The sequence below is a fragment of the Tachysurus fulvidraco genome, chromosome 17 (assembly GCF_022655615.1).
Source record: "Tachysurus fulvidraco isolate hzauxx_2018 chromosome 17, HZAU_PFXX_2.0, whole genome shotgun sequence".
Lineage (NCBI taxonomy): Eukaryota > Metazoa > Chordata > Actinopteri > Siluriformes > Bagridae > Tachysurus > Tachysurus fulvidraco.
In genome coordinates, this window is record NC_062534.1 from 18,330,537 (window position 1) to 18,355,127 (window position 24,591).

General features: G+C 37.9%; 1 protein-coding gene across 2 annotated transcripts in view; it reads left to right on the forward strand.

The window, feature by feature from the left end:
- Positions 1-24,591, forward strand: part of nrg2b (neuregulin 2b) — a 55,701-nt gene that overhangs the window by 3,482 nt on the left and 27,628 nt on the right. For both annotated transcript variants that reach the window (XM_027135889.2, XM_027135890.2), the window contains exons 2-3: positions 22,040-22,202; positions 24,489-24,591. The exon at positions 24,489-24,591 is cut by the window's right edge and continues 16 nt beyond it. In XM_027135889.2, the coding sequence (XP_026991690.1) occupies positions 22,040-22,202; positions 24,489-24,591 (266 nt within the window). The remainder of the gene's footprint in view (positions 1-22,039; positions 22,203-24,488) is intronic.

Consider the following 24,591-nt stretch of genomic DNA (forward strand, 5'->3'; position numbering starts at 1 on the left):
AAATAAAATTGAGCAACCTGTTGGTCCACTGATTACAGAGTGAAACACAATTGCATAAAACATGTTGAAATACAGGTGGAGTAAGCTGGGAATGCATTCTGGAGATGTGGAATAATACGTCAATTTACCAGAGTAATCTCCCATTACGCCCATTACTCCCATTAAAATTAATCTTCCGTCTACAATTGAGTTCTGTTCATATGTGTGGTGTGCTTTAGCTGGACAAGATGAAAAAGGTTGTGTGGTGTGATCCTACCTTTTATCATTTATACGAAAGTTTCTAGCTACTGTATCAAAATCGATATATGTCTGTACACTGAAGGAAGTGATGCATGTGTAAAGGTGGATCTGTTAGTGGCAGGAATAATGGTGGGTGTTGTGTTAAGGTTTGAGTTGTTGTAGCAATATGCTGAATTTCTCTGTGACTCTGCGAGAGAGAGAGAGAGAGAGAGAGAGAGAGAGAGAGAGAGAGAGAGAGAGAGAGAGAGAGAGAGAGGGCCAATGAATCACAATGAAATTATTGAAGGGTTTCATACAGTATGCCTTGTTTCTCAAATTGAGGCATGTCTTGTATAGTCATGGGGTCTGCTATTTAATTAGGGCTATTATCTTTAGTGCTAAATATCAGTTGTCAAAGTTTCTATAGATTTTTTTTTATAGTTTTGATTATGTTTAATCTAAAATGTATGAAATTTTTTTGTGTATGAAACAATGTTTTAATATATTATAACTGGTATTTTGTTCTTAGGTTCAAAAGTTCAGGAATTGTTTCAAATTGTTTAAAGTACGTCTGTGAGCCGAGGTACAGTAGGACTTTGGAAGATTATGGCTGTTGTGAGTGTTCTTTGGCCGATGGAAGATTGCTAATGTCTATCAAGTGATTGAATAATTAAACAGCTCTTAGTTTTTCTTCTGCTCTGCTACTCGCACACCAGTCCTCTCCGCTAATGTAAGCCTATTATTGCTTATAGCTTTTTTTTTTTTGCTTGTTGGCATATACAGTATAAGTGGCTTTTTTTGCCCCCAGAAGCTTCCTTCTGTTACATTTTCTTTTGCTCTTTTCAGGAAAGAGTGTTCTTTTAATGCATGTTTGTTTGACATACAATCACAATAGTGACAAGTCCCTTTTTTGAATATTTGATATTTGAGAATCTTAGAAAATTCTATGGTATTATTTAAGAGCATGGCTGATTGAAATGCATGTTCCCTGCAGGTTATGAGCGTTTTGGTTGGTGCATTGCATCATCGAGACACTCTCACTGTGGATTAGATGAAAGCTGTTCAACAGTGTTTTTCTGGATGCAGTTAAAAAACATTACATTTAAGACAAAAAGGCATAAGACCACCTATGCCTTTGTTAGTGTATAATGGCGCATCTGTCTCACTGCTCACACGTCACTGTGCAGTATTTTTAGACCAGTGTCATGGCAAAAGTGTAAATGATTTAGTGTTGGAAATGAAGAGACCTTTTTCCTCCATGCCTGTACAAACTAAGACTTTTAATCATGTCTCATGCAGTGGTCTGTCTCTGTGGTTGAGTTTATGAAGCATACAGGTTCAAATTTGAGTTTGATTAAACTTTAATTACATCTTCAATGAAGGGAACACATTCTCTGATTTTGTGGTTTTGTTGCTTTTGCAGCCAGCTAACTGTGTAGCCATTCAGCCATCGTATATTTGTATGCTTGTGAGGATATTGTACATTGTAAATTGTGTGGTGTGTGTGTATGTGTGTGTGTGTGTGTGTGTGTGTGTGTGTGTGTGTGTGTGTGTGTGTGTGTGTGTGTGTGTGTGTTTATGTGTGTATGTGTGTGTTTGTGTGTGTGTGTGTGTGTGTGTGTGTTTATGTGTGTATGTGTGTGTTTGTTTGTTTGTGTGTGTGTGTTTGTGTGTGTGTGTTTATGTGTGTATGTGTGTGTTTGTTTGTTTGTGTGTGTGTGTTTGTGTGTGTGTTTGCAAATTTCTGCTGAAATGTAAAATCACTAACACATCTATAAGTATCTTTAGGAGTTTAGTCTCTGGACGCACTGTTTCCTGTTGTCTTCCACCAAGAAGTAGACTACATTCAAAAGAATGTATACGTTTTATGTAAGCATTACGTTATAGTAGCCTAGCTATAATCTACACATATACTTATCATGCATCATCTTCATTATCCTTGCTACTGAAAAGAGAGCTATCCACAAAGGTAATTGCATTTCCTTTTTTCATAATATGTATTTTCTCAGCTCAGAAAGCTTAATTTATACTTGCATTGTTTTTGTTTGATTTTGAGATTAAACATTTATCATGTTAAACAGAAACACAGGAATAATAATTACAGTGGTGTGAAAAAGTGTTTGCCCCTTCCTTATTTTTTCTTTGTTTGCACGTTTGTCACACTTTAATGTTTCAGATCGTCAAAGATAACAAGTAAACACAACATGCAGTTTTTAAATGAAGGTTTTTATTATTAAGAGAAAACTAAATCCAAACCCACATTGCCCTGTGTGAAAGGGTGCCCCCCCCCCTCGTTAAAACATAACATAACTGTGTTAAGAGAAACTTAATTTCTCTAGCCACACCCAGGCCTGATTACTGCCACACCTGTTCACAATCAATAAATCACTTAAATAAGACCTGACTGATGTAGTGAAGAAGACCAAAAGATCCTCAAAAGCTACACATCATGACGAGATCCAAAGAAATTCAGGAACAAATGAGAAAGACAGTAACTGAGATCTATCAGTCTGGAAAAGATTATAAAGCCATTTCTAAAGCGTTGGGACTTTTGGGATGAGTCAAACGCTGAAAATTTTGGAAGGTGTGTGTCCTATTACATCTGGCATAAAAGTAACACCGCCTTTCAGAAAAAGAACATTATATCAACAGTAAAATATGGTGGTGTTAGTGTGATGTTCTGGGGCTGTTTTGCTGCTTCAGGACCTGGAAGACTTTCTCTGATAAATGGAACCATGAATTCTGCTGTCTCCCAAAAAATCCTGAAGGACAATGTGCGGCCATTTGTTTGTGACCTCAAGCTGAAGCGGACTTAGGTTCTGCAGCAGGACAATGATATAAAACACACCAGCAAGTCCACATCTGAATGGCTGAAGAAAAACAAAAGACTTTGGAGTGGCCTAGTCAAAGTCCTGACCTGAATCCTATTGAGATGCTGTGGCATGACCTTAAAAAGGCAGTTCGTGCTCGAAAACTCTCCAGTATGTCTGAATTACAACAATTCTGCAAGGATGAGTGCACCAAAATTCCTTCACAGCGCTGTAACAGACTCATTGCAAGTTATCGCAAATGCTTGTTTGCAGTTCTTGCTGCTAAGGGTGGCTCAACCATTTATTAGGTTTAGGGGGCCAACACTTTTTCACACAGGGCTATGTAGGTTTGGATTTTGTTTTCCCTTAATAATAAAAACCTTCATTTAAAAACTTCATGTTGTGTTTACTTATAATATCTTTGACTAATATTTAGTAATAAATTAGTTTGTGGATCTAAAATATTAATGTGTGACAAACATGCAAAAAAAAAAAAAAATCAGGAAGGGGGCCAACACTTTTTCACACCACTGTATATTTCTGACTGAGTAATAATTTCAGGAAAATACTGCAAACCAAGCACAATAAATCCAAGGACACACATAGTACATGTCTTAAGAAATGTCTGTATGTTTTAGAGCATAGTTTTACACCAGTGCTTCTAACCCATGGAAATAAAAGTCAGAACCCAGGTTCTCAAAGTATTGCAGGGATTGAAAGGGACGTGTGACTTGTTTAGAAGACATTGTGGGTGATCTCTAAATGCTTAGGTGATTTGGCAGTAGATATTAAAGGGCAGCAATGAAGCATGGATTCTGGCAACATGGTGTCAGTTGTGGTGGGTTTAGGATCTGATGGGTACATATATGATTGGGCATCTACTTTATATGTGATATTTTGAAACTTTGGCAATATGAGATGAAAAAAGTTAGTTCTAGTTAAGAATTGAGCTTATTGGACATGGGGTAATAGGCATAAGCACTGTTTTTTTTGGTCATCTGTTTATTCCAACCCACAAGCCAGCTCTTCCTTATAATATTATAGATACCAACTGGGCAGGTTAAAGACTAGCACGGACTACCTCTGAGACAAGTGACGCCAGTGAACTGCATCTTTTCTACTGCTGCTCATGCTGTGCCACAAGGCAGCGTAAAAACCTATAAAAAAATCTGTCCTCTTCCACATAAATAATCTCCCAGACACCCACAATTGGCTAGTATAATGATTGACAGGAGAGATGACATCCCCTCCCCCCATACAGCATGACCAGATTTGCTCCTTAAGCTCTCTTCGAACTCACAATCTCCTGATGATAGAGCGAGCAGAAAGAAATTGTTCTGATAAATCAATCCAGAGCCCTGGTGTGGGCTCAATGCTGGCAATCACAAATATTCCAATAAGATCTCTTAGTACACTGTTAACAAAGATCTGGACAACAGCAGGAGCATTGACCAGTCCATATGGCATTAGCAAATATTCATAGAGAATTGGAAAAACTGAAATGTTTGATTTAATTTTGACCCAAAAATCAGCCAAGCAAGTGGAGTTGTCTATTTAAAAATCATGTTTTGGGGTGCATTTTCTTTGAAAGAAGGAGTGAGAGAAGTGAGAGAGGGAGGGAAAAGATAGCTTTTCTCTTCTTTTTTGCCTGCAAGCACTTCATCAACTATTCATCACTTACGTTCTGCTCATCCTTTTTTTTTCCCTCTCCCACTTTCCCTGTAGGTGCTCTTTCCTCACAGGGGTGTCAGGAATGTCTAATTCAGAAATGAATTGATAACAGTGCAGTGCCTGGAGTATCGGGTCAACACTTCATTGCTTGGCATACTTGACTGATGCATAGTAGGCTAATAGCACTGTTAAGTAGGCCATCATATCAGATCATAATTGCTGCACTGCTGAACCCCATGATGCATAGCTCATGCTGTGTGTGTCATGTAGTGTCATTGGTGTTGCTGGTCTGTAAGTTTTTTTATGATTGTTGTGACCGAGTTTTTTGTGCTTCCTTTTTTTTTTCCCTCCAAAAACTTGAATGTGAAAAAGCTTGTTCTTTTAAACTCCTACACATATGTAAACACTTTCTAGGATAGCTCTACCCATATTCAACACACATGTAAGGAAGAGGGCTTTGGCTGAAATTGCGTTGTTATGGTGTGACACAATACGTCTTGCCCCAAATCTGTACAAAATCTTTTGAATAATTGCAGGGAATATTTTTTTATTTGCTTGATTTTGTATTTTCTTCTGTGATCACTAAAACGTCCTAATTGTACACAGCTATACGAGTACATAAAGTTTGTTCTTTGGATAACATCATAGACTAAACTATGCTTCTTATTAAAATCCTTTGGAGTCTTTTGAAGAAATAGCATTGGGTGAACAAGTTTGAATTGATTTATGAATTTCCTGCTTCTATACAACAAACAAGCTATAAATGAACATACATTTAATTCCTTTTTCTTCATTTTCTGATCTATGGTGATGAAATAAGGTGTAAACTTCCATACATCTTCTTTAAGGTTATTTTTATCTTGAACTTCTCATGCCTGAAGCTCCAGTGGGTTCATACATATACGTTTTTACATATTTGCATCACCAGTGATCATAATAAATAATCACACATAAAATAATGAATAGATTATTGTTACATATTTTGTAACAATTAGACAACACGGTGGTCTAATAGATTTAAAAAAAAATGAATTTATATGTTTAAGATTTAAGGTGCTCTATCATTGTCCGTGCTCTTTGATCAGCTCGGTATCTGTATGGCCAAGATGTTGAGGTTGTAATGAGGCTGGAAATTCTGGCTTAGACCAACTTGCCATGTCAGCTCCTTTTGCTTTGCAATTAGCCAGCAGCTCATCTCTCTGGGGAATCCATTCACTTGTGCCTGCCAAAGCTCTCATGCGAGTGCATGTGTAAACCACGCCTGACATGCTATCTGCTTAATAAGCTCCTCCAATAGGCTGCTGTCAGCCATCCCACCATCAGTAAGGATAGTACCAGGTAAGAGGCATTGCAGTGAGTGCCAGCCCTACACTGGGGTTCCCCTGACTGGGACATGCTTTCAGTGCCTAAAAAAACCTCATCTGGATGATAAAGGTTTAGTAATTAGCTAGATGAGCGGAATCATGTCTAATAGCAGGAAAAACGCTGTGCGGTATTGATTGTAGTGGGTTTCCAGGACAAAATTGGACATCTCTGGTCTACTATAAGACACATTTGATTTCTAATACAGTTATGTTGAGTTATTTGCTTTGAATAGATGTGGCATGACAATTATAATGATTTACTCCAATGTGCAGCAGTGAGTCCATGAATTAATAACCCATCGAATTCCAGTGTTGGCATGTTCTTTGGGCAGACATGACAAATAGCTGGTTATGATACCTTGCTAGCTAACTGCCTGCATGTACTGAACACGAACATGAACAGAAAACCGTGTGTGTGTGTATGTGTGTGTGTGTGTGTGTGTGTGTGTGTGTGTGTGTGTGTGTGTGTGTGTGTGTGTGTGTGTGTGTGTGTGTGTGCAGCAGTCATAGTACAGCTCTATCGACCGTGCATTGTGCACAGAAATAGCTGATAAAGATATAGACTTGCACTCCTGGGTGTAAAAAGAGAATGCGCGAATTGAAATTTTACAATTTTAAAAAAATATGGGGGAAATTATACAAAAAATAGAAAGCAAAGTTTTGCCATGACCCAGTTAGTTTTCGGATATGATTGGCAAAAGACAGCGTATGCCACAGTATAAAAAGATAACTCAAGAAGAATGGGTGTTGAATATAAAAAACTTTATCCAGAAACTGATTGCAGGGATGTATAAAAGCAAAGGCTTGGCATTTCAGTTTATCCAAGAATATTAATAATCATGTTTAAAAAGAGTGATCACAACTTTTGATTATAATATTCTTCTATTTGAATCGTGGCAATCATGTATTTTTGAAACCCAGCACACTGATGGCTCTGTTTTTTTGTAGATTGGGTGCAAAGCCTGTTATTTTCATATTTGTGCTCTGTTGCTATGGTTGTGCTTTTAAATGGATGTGCCAGTGCTCAAGTAGACTAGTAGCAGTAGTGCAGGATGATGTGGCATTCAAAATCTGATTGTTCACTGCTATTTTCAAACTTACTTATGCTTATGCATTACTGCCTTCAGTGACAAAATGGTGCAGTGACTTTAAGTGCAGTCTTACAACCCAGTTTCATGGCTGTTCATTATTTATGTCCTCTGCTTCAACATAAATGAGCTACTTCACCCAAATACCAACTAAATCCAACTGAGTGAATTATTTGGTAAGTAACAGTAAATGACAGTGTGGCTGTAGCTTCACACACAGGTTTCAGGAAATATTATTAGAGTCAAGCACATTGTTGAACTGATAGGGTTCTGTTTTAACCGGTATTTAAATCTACAGCAGCTACGAGACGCCATAAAAATGTTTACTGCAGTTGACGCAATTTAAAGCCTGTTAAATAATAATTACTAATGTAACCTGTTTAGTTACACAAACTAATGCATTCATTCAGTTATTGTTAGTGACCATGGTTTTTCTATTAAATATATTTATTTGAATTATTAATCTTGCCCAAATAAATATGGAACACTTTGCACTCATTTGTGCTTTTTTGGCAAGACCTTCTTGGCTCCTAGACAAATCTAGACAGAATATTACAGTATCCCAGAGTTTTACACAGAAATGTTTTAATTAAAATCATTTATACACATCACAAGAAACAGCGGATATTATTATTTTTTTTTTCTGTGAGTGATGATTACAATAATCAGTGTTAAGTACAGGTGACACCCGCAATATCTCAGAAAAGTGTACCATGGCCTATCTTATATTTCATCAGTCATGTGCTGTACAGCCACAAAAGGTGATCTGTCTCTGTCAATCTGTCTCTGTCTATGTCTCTCTCTGTCTTTTTCTCAATAGTGGTTTCCATGGTGACAGCTGTGCGCTGCAGATATTCTACTCTGAGTGAAAGAGGTGTTTCTAGTGTATGCTTTCTCTCTCTTTCACTCTCACTCTCTCTCTCTCTCTCTCTCTCTCTCTCTCTCACACACACACACACACACACACACACACACACACACACACACACACACACACACACACACACACACACACACAAACTCTTTCACACCTTACATTTACAGACATATATCCAGTGCTGTGAATACAGACATTCATAATGACATAATGCAACTGTTGTCGATATCTTTAGGCATTTTTCAGTTACTAACACAAGCTTACAGATTCTCTCTAGAGTCTGGTGTTATTTAGGCCAATGGAAGGCATTTTTTCAGACTTGATTCCTGCATGTAAATTACTTATTAAAGCAGATACACAAGGCAATAGAATAGTGCGGTCTGTTGATGCCTGCGTGAGGACGTGAGAATAAATGAAAGAGTGGGGTGTGTACTTGTGTGTAAGAGGCATGATGCATATCATACATGATACATGCATGTTGGCTGTGTGTGTGTGTGTGTGTGTGTGTGTGTGTGTGTGTGTGTGTGTGTGAGAGAGAGAGAGAGAGAGAGAGAGAGAGAGAGAGAGAGAGAGAGAGAGAGAGAGAGAGAGAGAGAGAGAAACGAGAATTAGCTGTCCTTGAGTGAAAAGCACTGGATGGAAGGTTTTGGGGAACTTTGTGTGTGTGTGTGTGTGTGTGTGTGTGTGTGTGTGTGTGTGTGTGTGTGTGTGTGTGTGTGTGTGTGTGTGTGTGTGTGTCACACACACACACACACACACACACACACACACACACACACACACACACACACACACACACTCACTGACGACTTTTCTTATATGATCATATCTGCCACAATGCGCAATAAATATAATGAAAATATTAAATGATAAACACATAAATAAACATAAGAAGTATTTGCTTATTTGTTCCTAAGCACCCTTTCCATCTCATTGATGATCTGAGTTTGTCCTTCCTAAATCACTAATTTGTTGTTTTCTTTAACACTTTACAGTATCTTGCTATTTATTTCTGCGTGTATTTTTTCCTTGTTCTTATGAGACATATGATTTAAGAATCTGTTCAGATTATTTACTCTTGTTTAGAGGCTCTGTCTGACAATGTACTCTTTATTAGCTTTAATATATATTTCTTGTTTTATTTTTGTGTTGGCTGTGTTGAAGTTTATTTTGAATATGAAATAAAAAAATGCCTCTGACAAAATAATGACAGATGCATTTATATATGTTCTTTCATCCAGCATTTCATGTTAGCTGAGGAATGATGGTGATGGAAATAGTGACAGTGTAGTATTCTGTAGAGGTAAAAGAGACGAGCCCACAAAGCTTGAATATTTATGGCCTACACCCTTAACCAGAACAACTTACATTTTCATCTCATTTTTTTAGAGCATTAAGGGGCTTTGTTCAGCAGTAGTAGTTTGGTGGAGCTGTGATTCAAACTCACAACCTTCTGATCAGGAGTTCAACACCTTAACCACTAGGCTACCACACCCCCAGGCATTAAACCAGTCATTTACTGTACATGTCAACAAACATTTCTTTTAGGTAAGAGGTTCTAAACCTTTTACCAACAACATCATCTGCAAAAGCTCTTAAACCCTAATCAAACCAACCATTAAGAACACAGAGAGCATAGTAACATAATGAACATTGGCAATCAGAAAAAAAGGCCTACACAGCTTACAATACAGCTTTACAAAGACCTTACACTGATTAGGGACGGATCTGTTTAATCAGCTTTCCATGAAACACACTGTTTTCCAATGGCAGCATGAATATAACTCTTAACCGAGCTTGTTGACTACACTGCAAAAAAGTCTCAGGATCTAATTTCATTGTTGTTATTTTTTCTTGTTTTTTTATGATTTTTTTTAGGAACATGTATACCAAAAACATTAATAAGGTTTTCAAGGAAGAAAGTTACTTAATCTGCAGGTCAAGATTATATATATATATATAATTAAACTCATGAGCATCATATTGTAGATGTTCACTTTTTTGTGGACATTAATGAAGAAATGCATTAACTGGCTATATATAACAGTGTAAAGCATTGGTGTTTGCTTATTCCAAATGACATAAAGGGAATAATCAAACACCAATGCTATCGTGTCACTATCATGTCTCTCTATCACTCATTATGGGTGTGTATGTAGTGCCCTTGGTTAAGGTGTTGGGCTACCGATCGGAAGGTTGTGAGCTCGATTCCTACGTCCACCAAGCTGCCACTGCTGAGCCCCTTAAACCTCAATTGCTCGGTTGTACAAAAAATGAGATAAAATGTAAGTTGCTCTGGAAAAGGGTGTCTGTTAAATGCTGTAAATGTAAATATAAACAGGATAATAAGATGAAACAGTGATAATATAAATTTTTTTTTTTTTTTTTTTTTTTTTTACAAATATCTAAAAAGAAAATTGTCTGAAGCTAAAATGTAATAGGGTTTATGAAATAAAAATCAGTGTCAGAGTATTCCAAAGAGGTTCAAGTAAATAGAGAATAGACTTCAGGTTTCAGCAGCACCAATACCACAGTGATCTGCAGCCAGGAGTTGCATATAGAGAGCAAGCATAGGCTCTGATCTTTGTGTGAGAGATATGACATAGTCCCTTTACCCTGTCTATCACCGTTATGTGTGTCTGTGAACTTGTGTACTTGGAAGAGGGCAGATAGCAGGTTTCTGCATCAGCTCAAAATGAGCTTGGCTTAGTTGGCATCATATACATTTAGCTGACAGGCTTTTCCAGAACGATTTTATCTTGTATTTCTTATACAGCTGGGCAGTTGGGGATTGGCAGTTTGGTGGTCCTGGGATTTGAGCTTGCAACCTTCTAATCAGTAGTCCAACATATTTGCCACTGAGCTATTCCCCCCACCTTTTTTTTCGAGTATCATACTTCTCAGAGGAAGGGTGTGTTGCTATTGTATAATAGGTCAGAGCTGGCTGCTCATTGGGAATTAGCCTAAATTAACAAATAAGTACTTATCTGAATAATTAAAAGAACAATGAATAGATGAAAGAAAGCCAGTACAAGTAAAACTAAAATAAATATTAACTGTCAATACTGGATTTTTTTACACAGATTAATTTTATATATTGAGTTCCTTAATAATTTATTTAGCATTTTGACATCTGGTTGTTAATAATATACATGCAGGATGCAGGAAATGAAAAGCACATCCAGATGCAGCTATACACACACAGCTACAAGGAGAGAAACCATACACCACACACAGAGCTGGTCCTTTGAGACCTGACTGGTGAATAACTGCACATTGAGCTCTATTATAAAAAATACAAAGAGGCTCATATGTACACTGCCTCCACGTGCAGTGCTTCAAGCTGATGGAACGCAGCTGGTGATGCCAAAGTGCTTTACATGAGTAACAGGTAACAGGCTGACCTTCTAGCTACAGACATTTAGAAATATAGATATAGAATATTACATAAAGCACAATGTTAATACCATGATTTTATTGTGAAATAAAATACCTAATTCGCATGCATTTCATTTCTAAAGGTGTAGAATAATAGGCTTGTAGTGACCATCCCTTTAATTGGGTCAGTGTTTTACTTTACATTGGTTTTTGTGTCCTTTAGTGCAGTAAATGTATTGATATTTGCAGAACAAAAAAATGTTCATATGTGTGTCTCATGAGCTCACGATAGGAGCTCTGAAAAATAGTTAACATTTTAAATTGATCCTTTTGGCAAGCAGTGTGAGGTATGTAATGTACAACACTTTGTGTTGTTGTACATGCTGATTTCGTAGTTATGTTATGTTTTTTATTTCGTCATGATGGTGCAGATTGAACTCCACACATGCTAATGATTCTGTGCTTGCTAAATGATAGTATCTTGTTCTGTGAAGGTTTTATTTCATTCTGTGATGTACGGTGCATTACAGTGTTTCAGTGAATCATGGTGTTAAACTCAGTGCTATAATGCTGTATGAAGTCATCGCTACATGGCTTTCTATTGCAAGTTTAATGTGCAACATTAAAGACCTGTGTTTTATAGGATTCAAAACGAATACATTCGTCAATATTTGAGTTCATGGCATCAAGATTGCAAGCTGAATAAATTGAAAAGCACTTGCCAGAAACTCTCTGTGTCTAGTTTTCAGGGTCATGGGGCCTCGACAAGGCCAGTGATGTATAAGTATTTCCTAGAAGTATATAACACTACTCACTAAGTTTATTAATGTAGTTATTTTACTTGTTTACTGGCTGCCAAGGTTTGGCAGAGCATACTGTGCTCTCAAGCTCTGTTTCTCTCTGTATCTGCTTCTTTTTAAAAAACACATTATGATGAAGACATTTTCTTTGTCCAAAATATGAAAGTTGCTCAACGGCTCTGATCCTTTTCTTCAAAATTCAGATGGATGAATTGCAAATGTGCTCACAGACAGAATATTACACCTATGGCAAATTCTTCCTTAACTCCATTTTTTGATCATTTAATTATTGCTAGTTCCCACTCACCAGCTTTCTCCTATCACACCAAGCTACCAGTCGTGAAAGGCAAAGACGATTATGTCTTTTGACACATGAGCTAAACACACTTGGAGGAGACGGTATCAGATAGCAGCCATATACAAGGGCTCACGTGTGCTTATGATTGTCTAGTGCCACTCTGATTAACATGACAGAGACGAATGTAATCCTTCCCACCAAGAGAGCAGAGCAAACGAGTCTCTCCTGGACTCTCTTAAGTGTGATCAAGATTCAATCTCCCAATCTCCCAAAGTCTTTCACCATAGCACCACTCTGTTTATTTTTAATTTAGGGTTCCTTGCTTGTGGGTTGTGCATTGTATGTGCATCGTAATCAGTGCACTGCAGGCTAATACATATTTTATCTGACATGCAATATTTAGTCGTCGCTAAATTCAGACCGTTCTAGAAAACAGGCTGACGACTGAGGGTTGAACAAAGTCTTTTCAAATATACAGCATTCATGCTGAAGGCTACACTAACTGACACTTAAACACATGTACAATATCTCCAAAAGTTTTGGCTCACTAATTAGCAGATGATTATCATGTTGTTCCTTTGAAGCATTTCAAACTGAAAAGACCTGATAAAGTCCAAGCCTCAAGTCACTGTGTCCTCAAATGCTTTTGGACCCTGAAGAGTTAAGAAGGAAATAGAAGGATTTGTAAAGCAGAGCTATGATGTAGAGGTAAAGACGATGGCTCATCCTTTTCCATCACAGTGTGTGTTGATCATCGTCTATCCCTTCATCTGTTTCAGACCACAGGACGGCTGGATATGTTCACTTGTCAGACAGTTCCTGACATCGAATCAGATGACATTATGATAGCAGATCATATTCAGTGCAGACTGATAGATGGCAGTCAATAAATTACATAACATTTATGTACAAAGTCTAAGTGCAAGATTTCCTCTAAGAAATAAACTGCTATATGTGTTTTTTTTAGCAAAGTTTTGAGTTTTTCCTACTGCAGTTATTCTATCCTTAACGGTGGTCTAGTTTTGACAGCTTTTTGGAAGACACAGGGGACTGAAGGTCACATGCTTCAGGCCCAGCATCCATTCTACAGCCGACAAACCTCCACTATAGTAGTCTACTGAGAGCATAATTGGATACACTGGTCTCACATCTAATTAAGAAAAATGCACTCTTACAGCATATGCTAGCAAAAAATGCTATTGTTGGATCATTGTTCTATTATGTTCACATGCACATCCTAATTTCCACCAGATATGAATTCTGCTATAGTTGATATATATCTGTCAACCTTTCATGAATTTTTAAAGCACTGTATTGCCTCTTTGAATCTTCATCTTTTTTTTTCCCCTCAACAGTAATGAAGTCATTTCCTCAACTATATTAAGGTATAGCCCTTGTCAGTTGTACTAGCAAAGAAGCTCTCTGGTCTGTGCTTGTGTTTCTGTCTATGTTTGCATGGACACGTAAAAACATTTGATACTATAGTCTTATTCTTTTTATGACACACAGTATGGGGGTTTGCAGTAGCTTTTTTTCCCCTAGAGATGCCATACACAACACTGAGACAGCAGCCTGGACTAATTTGTTCTTACTTTCACCAGGGAAATTAAATTTGTGTGTGTTATCAAATTATGGGTCTGTTTTGTAACAGGTCTGCAGACTGATTCTGGTGAAACTGTTTTATGTCTGTATGAAAAAAGCAGGTTACAGGTCTCAGTTTCTTCATGGTTGCTTATAAAAGAAACAAAATGGCATGCTCGTGTTTTTTTTTTATCTCTTGTGTATGTGTGAAAAGCAAGACAATTATTAGAATCTTTTCATTTTTTTTCAGTTGGCACTGAAATATCACGAGAAAATATCACAAACTAGATAACTATCTAATGAAAAAAATCATAATCTTGAAAAAATAGGGTAAATGGAGCCATCTGTGGAAGCTTTGGAGATAATATCAGTTATTACTATTATATTTGACAATAAGTTGATTTCTATCATCATCATTTTTGATCATAAAAGTCCTGTGTTCTTATTTAATGAAGAAATGAATGCTACATGTCATGTGTATTCAGTCTATAGGCTTAAATGTATATTGTAGACATCTGTATTTGCTGAGAAGTGAAGTGTTGATGTAATCAGGAAAATTGAAAAATCTGGTACATCCTTTCATACACACTTAATGTAGTCTTAGACAGTTTTTACTTGCCATGCTACTTCTGGTTTGCCCTTTTGGACTCAAAATCTACATCTGGATATCTGTACAGCTGCTTTGTGGCCATGGCTGTTGTCAAAAGCACTATACAAATAAAAGTTTATTTAATTATAAGGTTAGGGATAGATATATAGTATTTTAAATTTTAAGTTAATATTTTTAAATTTGTTGCATATTTTTTCTTCTTATTATCATTATATATTTATTTATTTTGAATCTCTCTCTTCTGTTTCCATACTTCTTCAAAGCTGCTTTGAGACAATGGGAATTGTTAAAAGCGCTAGACAAATCAATTGAATTTGAATTTGAATTACTTCCCCGTGCGACACAGTGAGCTTATATTTCAACTGGTTTGGTCATCTATCAAGACTCTGGCTGGGGAGACTAACTGGACAATTGAATAATGACAGTAAGATGTAATTTTGTAAGAACATGGTTTGCAATGGCAGAAAATGTTAGTAGATATGTTCCTCAGTGTCCTGTAGGCTTAACATTCGCTTTCACATTCACTCTAATTACATTACAGTCACCCCCCGGCACCTAATATTCCCATTGTTTCTGTCTTCATTTAGTCACCTTCCTATATTTCGCTCTCTTTTCCTCTCTGTCCATTTCTCTATGTCATTCATTTCCTGGTATGCTCCTTTCCAGAACTGTAATATTACTCATCCAGCTTCTCCTCCACGACTAGTTAAGTCCATGACTGTGACAAGCTTTCCAGCCATCCTTCCTCGCTCACTGCTCCTCTCTCATCTTTCCAACCCCCCCCCCCTATCTCTGCTGTATGAGGGGTTGGTTTCTCCTGCAGTGCTGAAGCGTTCTGCATCGTTCTTTTCCTCTCCCACCCCCCCTCTCTCTCACTCATACACACACACCTACACACACACACACACACACACACACACACACACACACACACACACACACACACACACACACACACACACAAACACACACACTGTCTTCTCTGCCACGCTCCATAATCCCACCTCAGCATGACAAACCGCAGCAGCAGAGACAGCAGGAGAGGAGAGAGACGCAAGGGAAAGAGAAAAGGAAGGAGCAAGGGAAGAAAGATAATCCGTTGCAGGGAAAGAAGAGAACGCGAACACACGTTCGTTTATCGCTGTGTGGGAGATGTGGAAGTATGCGTCACTCTGTTGAAGTGCAACTGCCAAGCAGTGCAGTCACAGTTTGAAAAGAATGAAGAGAGAGAAAAAATAGGACAGAAACGGGGCTTTACCCGAGCACTGACATTAAAAACTTTTATTTGTATTTTAATTCCAGCCTTCTTTCTCAAGATCTATAAACCTAATCCAATGTGATCTGGATGTGTCCTTTTGGTATTCCTCATTGTGTGAATGACAGCTACCAGACATAGTGTAAGCCTCATCACCCTCATCACTTACACCTTCAGACAAGGTGAAAAGTTTGTGTGATGTTGGAAAATGAATCTTGCATAACACCTTTGTAGGTGTTGGAGGCGCTTATGTGGTTTATACTGTATCTCGATTCTTTTGCAACGTTGACTTTTTGTTTCTCCTTTAATATTGTTTTGGATGCGGTCAAACCTCTGGAGGTTACTGGACAGTTAGATGCACCGTGACTTAGGTAAATCATTTACTCAGTGTATGTTGTTGACATTGTTCAGAAAATTCTACCAGTACTGTCTGTTAATTTCAGCTCTCCATGTCCTGATTTTGTTTTTCTATCACTACAGAAAATAACATATTTCCCATGAACAAATACTTTATTGACAGCTACCAGAATATAACTAGAATATTACACGTTCTGCCAAATGGCAAATCGCTAATTTATTACTATTTCATGAGCACAGCCTGATATTTTTCACACTGCTCTCACCAAATATGAAACGAACCCAAAAAAGGTTGCACAGACATGACCACTCAAATGAATTCTGCATAGGGTCCTACATTTACCATGGCATCCCATCCTGCTAGGCAATACTGTTGGGATATACTATACATGGGATATAAGAACTCTTCTGGATTTCTCATATTGCTTCTTCTATCATCACCGAACAGCATTGATGTGCTAGAAAAACAAAACATAGAATGAGATATTCTGTGCAGATTGGCTGTGGCCATGATAATACAAATGGAATATGAAAAAAAAATAAAGAAAAAAATACACAATATCAGGAAAGAATGTCCTGTCTAAAAAACTTTTTTTTAAAGTTTTATCCAGTTACATGCTGGGCTTTCAGGTAGTATGCTCACCACTGACGCAGCAAAGTTTTAGGCTTTGTTAAGGCTTTGTGTTACTGATCTGAAGGTCAGCGGTACAAGCTTCAACAGTACCAAGCTGCCACCCTTGGGCCCTTGAGCAAGGCCCTTAAACCTCTTGTTTTATGGATACTGTATCATGACTGACCCTGCACTCTGACTCCAACTTCCTAAGAGGGGATATGTGAAAAAAGTATTTCATTGTGCTGTAATTAATATGTGGCAAATAACCTGTTCCATCATTCCAGTATCTGCACACTGATGCATATGAGAAGTGTGGCAAAGACCTTAAAATCTGACACAAGCAATAATCAGCTTGTTAAGAGAAAAACATTTTCCTGTTAGTCAGTCTGTCTGTGTCCTTAACCTGCTCTTTAGTTTCAGTTACCTACAGAGTGCACATTTTAGAGAGTTTCCATATAAGCAGATTAAGAAAGTATCTTGCTGTACACTACACTGAAATCAAATTAAAGGCTTGATGGGACACCCAAGGAAGAATGAGAGAGTGCAAACAGGGGAATAAAGCACCTTGGTTCCTGCTTCGGTCTTATTATTCTTTGCTCATTGATAAGAACAACAGTAGAAGTCTTCATAATACTGTAGTTAATGGCTAGTGTTCCTGGGCTAACCTGAGTTGTACATGCTACAAGACATAAGTGCCAAGCTGTGCATTAGCTCTGATTTGCAGCCCAAGGACAAAGACTGCTTATTTTTGCATGTTTGTTCTGTAATTGTCATTGTAATGTTAACCTCTGGTGTCCATGTGTATGTACTGTATATGTGTGGATGTACTCACAAGAGTGTGTGTGTGGGTGGATGGGGGTGAATGTCTCAGAGAGGTACAGTAGTGGATGGCTTTCTATACCTTCTCACGCTTTTTCCTCTCTCCCCCTCTCCGCTCTTTAATGAGAGTGATACAACTGTCAGAAAACGCTGATTTGAGCGAAAGCCCTCATCCACAACTGCAGTGTGCTGCAGGTTCACGGCAATACACACTCACTTCAAGGGCACACACACACTTCAGTGAGCAAACACAAGCCTACATACACACTAACCATACACACTTTGTGATGAGAATGTCTGTCCATGACATATAGCTTGATTACTACAGAATAGAGGGCATGTGAAGCCATTTTAGGATTCTATAACCCTTTAATGTCCAGAGCATCACCCCAACTTTCCCAAAGTACTATATATATATATATATATATATATATATATATATATATATATATATATATATATATATATATATATATATATATATATATAAACATAAGTACAAAAAGAGGGGGGCACGGTGGCTTAGTGGGTAGCACATTCGCCTCACACCTCCAGGGTCGGGATTCGATTCCCACCTTGTGTGTGCGGAGTTTGCATGTTCTCCCCGTGCCTCGGGGGTTTCCTCCTGGTACTCCGGTTTCCTCCCCCGGTCAAAAGACATGCATGGTAGGTTGATTGGCATCTCTGGAAAATTGTCCGTAGTGTGTGAGTGAATGAGAGTGTGTGTGCCCTGTGATGGGTTGGCACTCCTTCCAGGGTGTATCCTGCCTTGATGCCCGATGACGCCTGAGATAGGCACAGGCCCCCCGTGACCCGAGAAGTTCGGATAAAGCGGTAGAAAATGAGCGAGTGAGATGTACAAAAAGAAAAGGAACTAATACATTAAAAAATTGAAAGAAAAGTTTATTTTAAAAAGGAATATTTATCAAGATTTATAACCAAGGATTCCTTGACATGTTTCCTAATGGTGGGGCACAGAACACATTTTTTTCTTCTTGTTTAACTCTTAGTTAATTATTTTGGGTCTGCTCATTAAAGGAATGTGAAGCCCGTCCAACTCATTACACTTGGTAAAATTACTGGTTAGAGCAGCAGGAGATGATCAGGAGCTTGATGTGTGTGAGTTCTAGGAGTATGTGTGTATGTGTGTGTGTGTGTGTGTGTGTGTGTGTGTGTGTGTGTGTGTGTGTGTGTGTGTGTGTGTGTGTGTTGGGGGAATTATATTCTTAAAAAAAGTAACAAATATTTGTGGGGCATCAGCAGAATTTTCAAAGCTAACTATGATATATAATCTCTTCAGTCGAGTGGAATGTGCCTGATACAGCTGTACAGTGAGCTGTAACACCTCAGCTGGCTCTTCTTGATTTGGAAGTGCAGCACCTTCCAACCACCTCATCCTACGATAGAGAGTGTGCCTAGCATTCTAATCTTATTTCCACAGGAAATTCTGCTGACCACCTGTACTTGCAAACCCATACTTTCTGTCACTGCCCCTCAGCTCATGACTATAGGTAAGTATAGGGATGGAGGAGATTGACTGGTAAACAGAGAACCGAACCATGAGCTCCTGCTTCATCACCACACAGTCTGTACTACAATTGTGATGCTGTGACCCGTTCTACTTGTCAATTTTCACATTCTCATTTTCCTTCTCCCAAGAATAAGATCCCAAGCTACGTAAACTTTATATCCAGGGGCAAGGTCTGTCATCTCACCAGTAGCGAATTTCCCAATATTTTCCTGTAATGAACTATGGCCTGAGTCTTGCTGGTGCTGATTTTTATCCCAACTGTTTCATTCTCAGCAGTAAAATGCTCATGTCCACTGTTAATGGTGCCAAGAGAACAACAACATCTGCAAATAACAGTGCTGTTACCTCTAGCCTCCACAGCGATAACATCCCTGTAACCTTAGCTAAGAGGCTCAGGAGTATAATTGCCCTGTAATTGGAAGACACCATCCTATTGCCTTTAAAAAAAAAAGGGATCAAAACCTCAGTGCAATTTTTTATCCCAGATGTGCATGAAATATTGAAAAGATTCAATACAAAACTTCAAGCTTTTATAATGCTTTCAACATATCATCCATACCAGCAGTCTTCCTACTTTTAAGGTTTCTAACTGGCATAGTAAGCTTAGCCACATAGATAGACTCCAATACGACTGAGATTCCTGGCACTGGTTCCCTAAGGAAGGGCAAATCCATTGGGTTAAGAGGTTGGTCACAGTGTTCCTTCTATTGCTCAACAGTATCTTCAGTATGGGTCAACATTCCTCTCACTTGGTCAGCAGAGCTTGATCACAGTCTCGTCTCATCCTCCTGAGGCACTGACCAGAACTCCATTTAAATCACCTGCACGTCTGATTCCATGGTCTCTCCAAATTCTGCTTCTTCAACTGCTTTTGATGCAGCTCTTCTACCTGTCCTAGACTTCTCAACTCAATAAGGAGAGCATTGCCTGGAATATCTCCTTCTTCAAGTTGTAGTTATTATGACTTTATATTAAATTACGTTATATTATGAAATTGCCTGCTAACAGAAACTACAGACAAAGTGTCTATTTTAAAGACACATTCAGCTACAGTATGGCAAGAATCGCAATATGTCAAACACTAGAATTACCCTGACCTAAGGAGCGCTGTACTCAGCATCTTTGAATCCTCGGTTTCTTGGCAAGATGAGAATGAGAACAAACATGACAAAGCAGGATCATTTTATACGCCAGCCATGTGTGGTCAAGAGGTGACAACAACACTAATGATTATCAGTAAGGACATGAATATACTCCACAAGGTCTGAAGAAAACTGCTCAGGCAGAACATAACTTCTTATAACAAAAATATTTGAAGTAGTGCTTTTTCAAAATTATTGGCACCATGTAACCATGTAAGCTTCCTAAGGACAGAGAGACAGCAAAGAGCTTCATATAATGTTTAACAAAGTTCGTTGGACCACTTCTCATCCAGAATATTTCATATTATTTGTTGTCAAGCATAGTGTAGTCATAAAATGATAAGCAAATGACAGACGAGGTGTATAATGTTTTATAGAACTTTCTCTATTTTCTGTTTCATAGATAACAAAGTCCATTAACGCTCTATTTTTGTAAGCCACGTTTGAAATGCAGCTGCGGTTGAACTGAGAGACACATAAGACAGTCCCGGAGTATCTGCTACTGAATACATTCTCTCAGGCAATGTCTTATACAGTAGCTGCTACACACTGATCCACCGGAAAAAAAACTGACACAAACAAGGGACTCATTGACAGACTATTCACTGTTTAATTGGTTGTGTTGTATTGACATCGCTTCATATTCAGAAGCATTTGTTACAATATAAAATGATATCAAATTATAAAGAAGTGGCAGTGTGTAAAGGGTTTTTATGTGAGTATGTGCATGTGTTTGTGTGTATATACTGTATATATATGAGGGAGAGTGAAAGAAGGTTGCGGGTGTGCTCTTGACAAAAGAGAAAAGCTGTGATAGCTTCCTTGGGTCCCACTGCATCAGCTCTTATAGTCTTGCAATAAAGAAAAGCCTGAGGCATTAACATCTGTGTGTTAAGCTATTCCATTCAGAGAAAAGAAACTTCATGATACGAATGTTAAGAAACAAGGCTCTTTCGATGTGTTGCTGAAAAATATGCAGATGAAATTCAAAATAATTCTGATAACAGAATGTAAAAATAATTCTGTAACAGAATGTCTTTCAGTATGTCTAGTTTATCAACAGTAAGTCAGTACAGTTTTGTCTATAAAACTAGGCCGGTACCTTCTAAATTGGCAAGCGCTGATATTGTTAATGTGTGTGATTACACAACTATACATACAGTATATGTTTGACAAGTCAATTCTGTGGTTTTATCACTTTTTATATTATTTTAAAACTACTTGTCTTGTTTTTTTTTTTGTTATGCTTCCAGATGGATTACAGCATCAAACACATTAATTTCTTTACTCTCTCTCTCTCTCTCTCTCTCTCTCTCTCTCTCTCTCTCTCTCTCTCTCTCTCTCTCTCTCTTTCTCTTTCCTTCCTTTTCCTTTATGTATCCTGTAAATGCACATGCATCTCTTTCTACCTTTTTCCTGTAAATCGACCTCTCATAATTCTCTTCTGTCATCTTTCGCTACCATCTATTTCCCTGCTCCTCCCAAACCTGTCCACTTTTCACTATCTGCTTCTGCCATCTATCACTCTCTCTTTTTCTCTTTCTCCCTCTCTCTCTCTCTCTCTCTCTCTCTCTCTCTCTCTCTCTCTCTCTCTCTCTCTCTCTCTCTCTCTCTCTCTCTCTGTAGCATTAGCGCCAAAGGTGAAACCCATGCGTTCTCAGTGGGTGTGGGAAGATGAGCGTGTGACCCTAAAATGCGAGGTGCAGGGCAACCCAAGCCCATCCTTTCGCTGGCTCAAAGATGGGAATGAACTCCGCAAGAGCAAAGATGTCAAAATCAAAACCAACAAGTAAGAGAAATGCAACGTGAATACACACATACACACCCACCCACACACTCTTTGGCACTGATGCACAGCCACAGATATCAATCACAGAAATGTACTGTTGGAAATGCACTATGGAGCTATTCTTAGTATCTGATGCATTAAAAATAAAAAAAATGATCAGCTCCTTCAAAGGATTGCCCTAGTTTGTAAATATAGATATTCAGGGGAGTGAAGCACAGGTCTGTTGTTATGGGACAGTTTTCTGTTCAGCCTGCATAAAAAAATAATGTAGAAATTTACTGAGCTGTTCCTGTAGTGAAGGTAGGTTCCTGACAGAGCTGTCCATTTAAAAAAAATGTTCTATATATATTTAAAATTTGCAGAGTATTATATGGGCCAATGTCTCCTTAGTCTATGCCCCAGACTCCCTTGAACTGTGCCAGTTTGGTATTTTCTATATAAGCTAATGAACACTACAGTCTAGGAGGATACTTCAGAACTCGTGTAGTAGTTCCTACTCAGCACTGGACGTACCAGTGACTCAGGCTTCCTAGATTTTTACACCAGTATATTGCTATACAAAATGATACTTGTAATGTGAAGCCTAATTAGAAATGAAGTCAAAATTCGACCAAAACCAGGACATTTTTAGTTCTACATTTAATTACAATTACTAATTTGTCAGTGTTTTTCTAACTGGCCATAATGTTCACAATTCACAACACCTGCAACAAAGTATAAAAAATATGCATCCATAATATGATTTTATTAAGCACTAAATTAAATGCTTAATTGCATTTCCTAGGTTTGAGCTCAGGTTACGATCAGTGAGGTGTTTTTCAGGCTCTTGCTGGATTCTTCTGGGTTCAACAGTTTGCTTCCACCTCAGAAAAACAAATACCTTAAAATAATGAAAGTTAGTTAAAGTTAGATATTAATTTATCGTGTGCATTAAGGTGTCAAAATGTTAAAGAGATTGTGAAGATTTATTTATATTCAGATCCTTATTTTTTGCAACATTTTGAATGGGATCATATCCTTTAAACACAATTACACCTACAATACAATCTGGTAACTTTTTCACTTTTTCACTCACCCAGGAATCGCTTTGTAAATGTTATTGCTATTGAGAATAAACAGCAAAGGCAAATTTATGCACTGTGTATGTAACATTATTAATCGAATTCATTTATAAATGATGTGTAATACAACAACTTACAGATCAGAATTATTGTATGATATTTTTTGATGTGTAATTTCATGTTCAAACTGTAAGTCAAGGAGTAAGATGATATATTTTTTCCCTATTCCTCTACTGGATAAAGTGCTGATATTTGATATTTATTGCCTGGTTACTGCTCCCATGTGTAATATATGAAGATGTGTATGTTTTGTGGGGGAATGGGATTGGAGGTGGGCCGTTTACACTGAAGCGGCATTGCCGACGTTCACACAAACCCTGATGAATTGAGAATAAAATGAGATACTACATATACAACACCGGAGATTTATTATATGCTCCGTTGTGAATTTTCAAAGTGGTCATGGTAAAGTCACAGCAAAGCTTAAGTGCTGAAATAACGGTACAACAAAAAGCTCTTCAAAACAATTGTTAGTGAAGGGATTCTTGATTATTCTTGATTATAATTCAGATTGGAAGCATAAACACCAGACTGAACTTCAGAGCAGGTCGAATTCAGTGAAACGTCATATAAATTGACATTTATGTAACTAAATATTTACACTGTTATACGTATTTATGCACCTAGAATATTGTAAATTGGCTTAATAAGGCATAGCCTCGCTTGTTCATACTAAGTGAAATGTAACTGGTAAATGTTCTGGGAAGACTTTACTGTTTGCTTTTCACACGTAAATTAGAGAAACCTTCAGAGGATAGTTAAGTTAGTAAGACATAGAAATGATCACTTGAGAGTAGCCAGAGCTCCCATCATATTTTCCTACTCTCAGCCATTTAATTAACAGTGGCCTGTTTAAAAAAAAAAAAAAGCCAAGGTTTTGGTTATCACTAAAAATAGATATGTTTGCCAGAATAGCATACAGGCTCAGAGGATAAAATTTTCTGAGGAGTGTGGATTGAACTGTCAGGCATCAACATTACCGACTGAGCTGCACCTTAAAAATGGCTTTGTAGTTATTTTTTATAAAAGTGGTGAAATCTGGAGAAATCTGGAGGATGGGGGTTGTTGGGTTGAGGGAAACGGTTCATCATTAGATAATTAGGTCACTGAAAAACATTCACTGACAGACTTTGCTCTTTTTCCTTCTTCTGCTCTTTTTAAACAGGAAAAACTCAAAGGTCCAGATTAGCCAAGTGAGACTAGAAGATTCTGGAAACTACACGTGCGTGGCCGAAAACTCGCTGGGCAAAGATAACTCCACCAGCTAC